Source organism: Oncorhynchus tshawytscha, unplaced genomic scaffold (assembly GCF_018296145.1).
Source record: "Oncorhynchus tshawytscha isolate Ot180627B unplaced genomic scaffold, Otsh_v2.0 Un_contig_8450_pilon_pilon, whole genome shotgun sequence".
Taxonomy (NCBI): domain Eukaryota; kingdom Metazoa; phylum Chordata; class Actinopteri; order Salmoniformes; family Salmonidae; genus Oncorhynchus; species Oncorhynchus tshawytscha.
The window spans coordinates 1-10,236 of NW_024608614.1; the positions used below are offsets into that span (position 1 = coordinate 1).

Below are 10,236 nucleotides of genomic sequence, written 5' to 3' on the forward strand. Positions count from 1 at the left end.
CTCATCATCAAAATTTGATGATTTGAATCTGCTGTGTAGTGCTAGGGTAAATACCAAAACGTGCACCCATGGGGGAGGGGGGCCCAGGACCAAGCTGTAGAGGAGAGAGTTAGTTAGTTAATTAGTTAGTTAACTACTTACTAGTACTAGCTAGTTTATCTTCGTCTTACATGTTGTCGTTACTCTGCTGTTCTGAATTCAAAATACCCGGAGGATGACTTGGAGGACAGGTACCTACAGTAGGAAGCTACTGGACACAGAGGTGAAGTGATTAGGGTTTCTGTGTGAATGTTTTTATAGCAGGTTCATGGTTTTCTGCTAATGTAACCTCTTGGGTACTGAAACCCACTCAAGACAGTGTTTCGCCCACTGAGCAAAACCCGAGACTGTGTAGACCCATTATTGTTATTTTATTGTGTGATTAAAAAAACAAACATGTTTTTTTAAACTTTAATTTATTTTCCTAACCCTGTTTTCTTAAATCTGCATTGTTGGTTAAGGGCTTGTAAGTAAGTATTTCACTGTTGTATTTGGCAAATTAAATGTGATTTGTGTGGTAATAATGTTGTGTGTTTTCCAGGAAGGTCTCACTGAAGTGTGGCAGCCCAGACAGGGGTTGGCCACCCCCCCAGAGGGAGGGGCTAAGACCAATGTAGACAAACTAAAGGACCAAATGGTCCTGTTCTCCGCTAACTCCTCACCCTCTTGTATGGAGCTGGCCAATAGGATCGCAGAGTGAGTCAATAGACCACACCCACTTTCCAGATGTTCCAGTTTACACCAGGGCTGTTGCAGATAGAAACGCCTTGATTAGAGTGGACATGATTCCCTCTTACTACACGTCAGATAGAAACGCCGTGACTAGAGTGGACATGAACCCCCCAGGGTTAGCATGTTACCTTTCCCTCTGGTAGGAGACTGTAGTTGAATAGCATGTTACCTTTCCCTCTGGTAGGAGACTGTAGTTGAATAGCATGTTACCTTTCCCTCTGGTAGGAGACTGTAGTTGAATAGCATGTTACTTTTCCCTCTGGTAGGAGACTGTAGTTGAATAGCATGTTACCTTTCCCTCTGGTAGGAGACTGTAGTTGAATAGCATGTTACCTTTCCCTCTGGTAGGAGACTGTAGTTGAATAGCATGTTACCTTTCCCTCTGGTAGGAGACTGTAGTTGAATAGCATGTTACCTTTCCCTCTGGTAGGAGACTGTAGTTGAATAGCATGTTACCTTTCCCTCTGGTAGGAGACTGTAGTTGAATAGCATGTTACCTTTCCCTCTGGTAGGAGACTGTAGTTGAATAGCATGTTACCTTTCCCTCTGGTAGGAGACTGTAGTTGAGTATTATATAACACGTCTGTCTGCCTGTCTGTCTGTCTATAGGAGCCTCCTTAACCCTAACCTGTCTGTCTATAGGAGACTGGGAGTAGAGCTGGGCAAGACTGAAGTCTACCAGGATTCTAATGGAGGTGAGGAAGAGGAGGAGGAGGAGGATGATGGTAATGGTTCTGTGTGACCCCTGACCTGACCTTTTGTCTCCATAGAAACGCGTATCCAGATCCAGGAGTCGGTCAGAGGGAAAGACGTCTACATCATCCAGACCATCTCACCGTCAGTTTATAACAGCATACACCTGGTGTACACCGTCAGTTTATAAAAGGATACACCTGGTGTACACCGTCTGGTACACACCGTCAGTTTATAACAGGATACACCTGATGTACACCGTCAGTTTATAACAGGATACACCTGGTGTACACCGTCAGTTTATAAAGGATACACCTGGTCAGTTTATAGGATACACCTGGTGTCAGTTTATAACAGGATACACCTGGTGTACACCGTCAGTTTATAACAGGAATACACCTGGTGTACACCGTCAGTTTATACTGGATACACCTGGTGTACACCGTCAGTTTATAACAGGATACACCTGGTGTACACCGTCAGTTTATAACAGGATACACCTGGTGTACACCGTCAGTTTATAACAGGATACACCTGGTGTACACCGTCAGTTTATAAAGGATACACCTGGTGTACACCGTCAGTTTATAACAGGATACACCTGGTGTCAGTTTATAACAGAATACACCTGGTGTCAGTTTATAACAGAATACACCTGGTGTCAGTTTATAACAGAATACACCTAGTAAGGATACACCTGGTGTACACCGTCAGTTTATAACAGGATACACCTGGTGTCAGTTTATAACAGAATACACCTGGTGTCAGTTTATAACAGAATACACCTGGTGTACACCGTCAGTTTATAACAGGATACACCTGGTGTACACCGTCAGTTTATAACAGGATACACCTGGTGTACACCGTCAGTTTATAACAGGATACACCTGGTGTACACCGTCAGTTTATAACAGGATACACCTGGTGTACACCGTCAGTTTATAACAGGATACACCTGGTGTACACAGTTTATAACAGGATACACCTGGTGTACACCGTCAGTTTATAACAGAATACACCTGGTGTACACCGTCAGTTTATAACAGGATACACCTGGTGTACACCGTCAGTTTATAACAGGATACACCTGGTGTACACCGTCAGTTTATAACAGGATACACCTGGTGTACACCGTCAGTTTATAACAGATACACCTTTACACCGTCAGTTTATAACAGGATACACCTGGTGTACACCGTCAGTTTATAACAGGATACACCTGGTGTACACCTGGTTTATAACAGGATACACCTGGTGTCAGTTTATAACAGGATACACCTGGTGTACACCTGGTGTCAGTTTATAACAGGATACACCTGGTGTACACCGTCAGTTTATAACAGGATACACCTGGTGTACACCGTCAGTTTATAACAGGATACACCTGGTGTACACCGTCAGTTTATAACAGGATACACCTGGTGTACACCGTCAGTTTATAACAGGATACACCTGGTGTACACCAGTTTATAACAGGATCAGTTTATAACAGGATACACCTGGTGTACACCGTTTATCAGTTTATAACAGGATACACCTGGTGTACACCGTCAGTTTTTATAACAGGATACACCTGGTGTACACCGTCAGTTTATAACAGGATACACCTGGTGGTGTCAGTTTATAATAGGATACACCTGGTGTACACCGTCAGTTTATAACAGGATACACCTGGTGTACACCGTCAGTTTATAACAGGATACACCTGGTGTACACCGTCAGTTTATAACAGGATACACCTGGTGTACACCGTCAGTTTATAACAGGATACACCTGGTGTACACCGTCAGTTTATAACAGGATACACCTGGTGTACACCGTCAGTTTATAACAGGATACACCTGGTGTACACCAGTTTATAACAGGATACACCTGGTGTACACCGTCAGTTTATAACATAATACATACACCAGTTTGGTGATACACCTGGTGTCAGTTTATAACAGGATACACCTGGTTTGTACACCTGGTGTACACGTCAGTTTATAACAGGATACACCTGGTGTACACCGTCAGTTTATAACAGGATACACCTGGTGTACACCGTCAGTTTATAACAGGATACACCTGGTGTACACCGATAACAGGATACACCTGGTGTACACCGTCAGTTTATAACAGGATACACCTGGTGTACACCGTCAGTTTATAACAGGATACACCTGTAACAGGTGTACAGTCAGTTTATAACAGGATACACCTGGTGTACACCGTCAGTTTATAACAGGATACACCTGGTGTACACCGTCAGTTTATAACAGGATACACCTGGTGTACACCGTCAGTTTATAACAGGATACACCTGGTGTCAGTTTATAACAGAATACACCTGGTGCACCGTCAGTTTATATACACCTGGTGTACAGTCAGTTTACAGGATACACCTGGTTTATAACAGGATACACCTGGTGTCAGTTTATAACAGGATACACCTGGTGTACACCGTCAGTTTATAACAGGATACACCTGGTGTACACCGTCAGTTTATAACAGAATACACCTGGTGTACACCGTCAGTTTATAACAGGATACACCCAGTTTATAACAGGATACACCTGGTGTACACCGTCAGTTTATAACAGGATACACCTGGTGTACACCGTCAGTTTATAAGGATACAGGATACACCAGTTTATAACAGGATACACCTGGTGTACACCGTCAGTTTTAACAGGATAACAGTTTATAACAGGATACACCTGGTGTACACCGTCAGTTTATAACAGGATACACCTGGTGTACACCGTCAGTTTATAACAGGATACACCTGGTGTACACCGTCAGTTTATAACAGGATACACCTGGTGTACACCGTCAGTTTATAACAGGATACACCTGGTGTACACCGTCAGTTTATAACAGGATACACCTGGTGTACACCGTCAGTTTATAACAGGATACACCTGGTGTCAGTTTATAACAGGATACACCTGGTGTACACCGTCAGTTTATAACAGGATACACCTGGTGTACACCGTCAGTTTATAACAGGATACACCTGGTGTACACCGTCAGTTTATAACAGAATACACCTGGTGTACACCGTCAGTTTATAACAGAATACACCTGGTGTACACCGTCAGTTAATAACAGAATACACCTGGTGTACACCGTCAGTTTATAACAGAATACACCTGGTGTACACCGTTTATAACAGGATACACCTGGTCAGTTTATAACAGGATACACCTGGTGTACACCGTCAGTTTATAACAGGATACACCTGGTGTACACCGTCAATTTATAACAGGATACACCTGGTGTACACCGTCAGTTTATAACAGGTTACACCTGGTGTACACCGTCAGTTTATAACAGGTTACACCTGGTGTACACCGTCAGTTTATAACAGGATACACCTGGTGTCAGTTTATAACAGGATACACCTGGTGTACACCGTCAGTTTATAACAGGATACACCTGGTGTACACCGTCAGTTTATAACAGGATACACCTGGTGTCAGTTTATAACAGGATACACCTGGTGTCAGTTTATAACAGGATACACCTGGTGTACACCGTCAGTTTATAACAGGATACACCTGGTGTACACCGTCAGTTTATAACAGGATACACCTGGTGTACACCGTCAGTTTATAACAGGATACACCTGGTGTACACCGTCAGTTTATAACAGGATACACCTGGTGTACACCGTCAGTTTATAACAGGATACACCTGGTGTACACCGTCAGTTTATAACAGGATACACCTGGTGTACAGTTTATAACAGAATACACCTGGTGTCAGTTTATAACAGGATACACTGGTGTCAGTTTATAACAGGATACACCTGGTGTACACCGTCAGTTTATAACAGGATACACCTGGTGTACACCGTCAGTTTATATACAGTCAGTTTATAACAGGATACACCTGGTGTACACCGTCAGTTTATAACAGGATACACCTGGTGTACACCGTCAGTTTATAACAGGATACACCTGGTGTACACCGTCAGTTTATAAAAGGATACACCTGGTGTACACCGTCAGTTTATAACAGGATACACCTGGTGTACACCGTCAGTTTATAACAGGATACACCTGGTGTACACCGTCAGTTTATAACAGGATACACCTGGTGTACACCGTCAGTTTATAACAGGATACACCTGGTGTACACCGTCAGTTTATAACAGGATACACCTGGTGTACACCGTCAGTTTATAACAGGATACACCTGGTGTACACCGTCAGTTTATAACAGGATACACCTGGTGTCAGTTTATAACAGGATACACCTGGTGTTTATAACAGGATACACCTGGTGTACACCGTCAGTTTATAACAGGATACACCTGGTGTACACCGTCAGTTTATAACAGGATACACCTGGTGTACACCGTCAGTTTATAACAGGATACACCTGGTGTACACCGTCAGTTTATAACAGGATACACCTGGTTTATGATACACCTGGTGTCAGTTTATAACAGGATACACCTGGTGTACACCGTCAGTTTATAACAGGATACACCTGGTGTACACCGTCAGTTTATAACATCATACACCTGGTGTACACCGTCAGTTTATACTGGATACACCTGGTGTACACCGTCAGTTTATACTGGATACACCTAGTGTACACCGTCAGTTTATAACAGGATACACCTGGTGTACACCGTCAGTTTATAACAGTATACACCTGGTGTACACTGTCAGTTTATAACAGGATACACCTGGTGTAAACCGTCAGTTTATACTGGGTTATAGTAGATTATAGATTATAGTCTTATGATTCTAACACATTTCACCCAGTTCTACAGATTCAGGGTGGAATACTTTAGTCACTACTTTAAATATTCAAATTCTTCTATCAATGGAGCTCTCCCTCTCTCTGTGTATTTGCGTTACTGTAACAGTAAACTGTGAGTGTGTGTGCAGGGATGTGAACCGGTGCCTGATGGAGCTGTGTGTGATGGCGTATGGGTGTGTGACGGCGTGTGCGAGGAGTGTGTGTGGCGTGCTGCCGTACCTACCCTACAGTAAACAGTGTAAGATGAGGAAACGGGGATCCATCGTCTGTAAGCTGATCGCCTCTCTGATGTGCAGGGCAGGTGAGACAACACGTTATGTTTCAATCGAATGTGTTGGAGATAACGGTTCATCTACACTGTGTTAGGTCTGACGTACGTACGTATGTGTGTGTGTGTGTGTGTAGGTCTGACCCATCTCATCACTGTGGATCTTCATCAGAAGGAGATTCAGGGCTTCTTCAACATCCCAGTAGACAACCTGAGAGCTTCTCCCTTCCTACTGCAGTACATACAGGAGGAGGTAAGACTACACTACCCACAACCCCCTCCTACTACAGTACATACAGGAGGTAGGACTACACTACCCACAACCCCCTCCTACTACAGTACATACAGGAGGTAGGACTACACTACCCACAACCCCCTCCTACTGCAGTACATACAGGAGGAGGTAGGACAGTACATACAGGAGGTACACTACCCACAACCCCCTCCTACACAATACAGGAGGTAGGACTACACTACCCACAACCCCCTCCTACTACAGTACATACAGGAGGAGGTAGGACTACACTACCCACAACCCCTCTACCCACAACCCCTACTACAGTACATACAGGAGGTAGGACTACACTACCCACAACCCCTCCTACTACAGTACATACAGGAGGAGGTAGGACTACACTACCCACAACCCCCTCCTACTACAGTACATACAGGAGGAGGATTTAGGACTACACTACCCACAACCCCCTCCTACTGCAGTACATACAGGAGGAGGTAGGACTACACTACTCCTACTACAGTACATACAGGAGGTAGACTACACTACCCACAACCCCTCCTACTACAGTACATAGGGTAGGACTACACTACCCACAACCCCCCCTCCTACTACAGTACATACACTGCAGTACATACAGGGAGGTAGGACTACACTACCCACAACCCCCTCCTACTACAGTACATACAGGTAGGAACCCCCATCCTACTGCAGTACATACATTAGGAGGTAGGACTACACTACCCACAACCCCCTCCTACTACAGTACATACAGGAGGAGGTAGGACTACACTACCCACAACCCCCTCCTACTGCAGTACATACAGGAGGAGGTAGGACTACACTACCCACAACCCCCTCCTACTACAGTACATACAGGAGGTAGGACTACACTACCCACAACCCCCTCCTACTACAGTACATACAGGAGGAGGTAGGACTACACTACCCACAACCCCCTCCTACTGCAGTACATACAGGAGGAGGTAGGACTACACTACCCACAACTACCCAGGAGGTAGGACTACTACTACAGTACATACAGGAGGGAGGACTACACTACCCACAACCCCCTACCCAGGAGGGAGGACCTACAGCAGTACATACAGGAGGAGTTAGGACTACACTACCCACAACCCCCTCCTACCAGTACATACTAGGACTACTACTACCCACAACCCCCCTACTGTTGTCTACCCTGTAGATTCCAGACTACACTACCCATAACTCCTTGTTGTCTACCTGTAGATTCCAGACTACCATAATGCCGTACATACATTAGGAGGTAGGCCAAATCACCGTCCTCCGCTACAAGAGGTGAGTTACCCACAACGCTCATTTCTCTGTCTCTCTGTCTCTGTCTCTCAGTGTCTACAAGAGGTAGGAGTTACCCACAACCCTCACTTTCTCTGACTCTCTCTGTCTCTAAGAGGTGAGTTACTACACTACATTTCTCTGTCTCTCTGTCTCTACTGTACTCATTTCTCTGTCTCTCTGAGGTGGTGAGTTACCCTGACGCTCATTTCCCTGTCTCTGTCCTCTGTCTCTACAGTTACATACAGCTCATTTCTCTGTCTCTCTGTCTCTAAGAGGTGAGTTACCCTGACGCTCATTTCTCTGTCTCTCTGTCTCTGTCTCTCTGTCTCTAAGAGGTGAGTTACTCTGTCAGATCTCCAGTCTCTAAGAGGTGAGTTACCCTGACGCTCATTTCTCTGTCTCTCTGTCTCTAAGAGGTGAGTTACCCTGACGCTCATTTCTCTGTCTCTCTGTCTCTCTGTCTCTGTCTCTGTCTGTCTGTCTAAGAGGTGAGTTACCCTGACGCTCATTTCTCTGTCTCTCTGTCTCTAAGAGGTGAGTTACCCTGACGCTCATTTCTCTGTCTCTCTGTCTCTAAGAGGTGAGTTACCCTGACGCTCATTTCTCTGTCTCTCTGTCTCTAAGAGGTGAGTTACCCTGACGCTCATTTCTCTGTCTCTCTGTCTCTGTGACGCTCATTTCTCTGTCTCTCTGTCTCTAAGAGGTGAGTTACCCTGACGCTCATTTCTCTGTCTCTCTGTCTCTGTCTCTGTCTCTCTGTCTCTAAGAGGTGAGTTACCCTGACGCTCATTTCTCTGTCTCTCTGTCTCTGTCTCTGTCTCTCTGTCTCTAAGAGGTGAGTTACCCTGACGCTCATTTCTCTGTCTCTCTGTCTCTGTCTCTCTGTCTCTAAGAGGTGAGTTACCCTGACGCTCATTTCTCTGTCTCTCTGTCTCTAAGAGGTGAGTTACCCTGACGCTCATTTCTCTGTCTCTCTGTCTCTAAGAGGTGAGTTACCCTGACGCTCATTTCTATGTCTCTCTGTCTCTGTCTCTCTGTCTCTAAGAGGTGAGTTACCCTGACGCTCATTTCTCTCTCTGTCTCTCTGTCTCTCTGTCTCTCTGTCTCTAAGAGGTGAGTTACCCTGTCTCTCTGTCTCTAAGAGGTGAGCTCATTTCTCTGTCTCTCTGTCTCTCTCTGTCTCTAAGAGGTGAGTTACCCTGACGCTCATTTCTCTGTCTCTCTGTCTCTGTCTCTCTGTCTCTAAGAGGTGAGTTACCCTGATGCTCATTTCTCTGTCTCTCTGTCTCTAAGAGGTGAGTTACCCTGACGCACATTTCTCTGTCTCTCTGTCTCTAAGTGGTGAGTTACCCTGACACTCATTTCTCTGTCTCTCTGTCTCTTTCTCTCTGTCTCTAAGAGGTGAGTTACCCTGACGCTCATTTCTCTTTCTCTCTGTCTCTAAGAGGTGAGTTACTCTGACGCTCATTTCTCTGTCTCTCTGTCTCTGTCTCTAAGTGGTGAGTTACCCTGACGCTCATTTCTCTGTCTCTCTGTCTCTTTCTCTCTGTCTCTAAGAGGTGAGTTACCCTAACGCTCATTTCTTAAGTTCACAATGAATTAATACACTACAACTAAGTCTGTCTCTGTGTCTGTCTCTCTGTCTCTGTTGTCTAGGGCCCAGTCCCTCGCCGAAAGGTTGCGTGTGTCTATTGCTGTGATCCACGGAGATGCAGAGACGGACCTGCTGGACGGACGGCACTCTCCTCCGACAGTCAGAACCACCGGAGGTCTACCTGAACTACCCTGTAAGAGACACACAGTTCCCTGTAAGAGACACACAGTTCCCTGTTAGAGACACACAGTTCCCTGTTAGAGACACACAGTTCCCTGTTAGAGACACACAGTTCCCTGTTAGAGACACACAGTTCCCTGTTAGAGACACACAGTTCCCTGTTAGAGACACACAGTTCCCTGTTAGAGACACACAGTTCCCTGTTAGGGACACACAGTTCCCTGTTAGGGACACACAGTTCCCTGTTAGGGACACACAGTTCCCTGTTAGGGACACACAGTTCCCTGTTAAAGGGCCTCATCTGACTCACAGTTCCCTGACTCTGGGTCAGTAGATACAGGACCTCATCTGACTCTGTCAATAGGGACTCACAGTTCCCTGTATCCCTAAGGGGCCTCATCTGACTCTGGGTCAGTAGAT

General features: G+C 45.3%; 1 protein-coding gene across 1 annotated transcript; it reads left to right on the plus strand.

The window, feature by feature from the left end:
• Positions 1 to 61: 61 nt before the first annotated feature.
• On the plus strand, positions 62 to 9,876 carry LOC121843666 (phosphoribosyl pyrophosphate synthase-associated protein 2-like). The gene is made up of 10 exons (XM_042313431.1): positions 62 to 262; positions 581 to 735; positions 1,414 to 1,466; positions 1,542 to 1,608; positions 6,351 to 6,523; positions 6,628 to 6,743; positions 7,974 to 8,010; positions 8,094 to 8,105; positions 8,376 to 8,412; positions 9,699 to 9,876. Exons 1-10 carry the CDS (start codon positions 215 to 217, stop codon positions 9,874 to 9,876), a joined length of 876 nt encoding a protein of 291 aa, XP_042169365.1. The 5' UTR covers positions 62 to 214.
• The last annotated feature ends 360 nt before the right edge of the window (positions 9,877 to 10,236 follow it).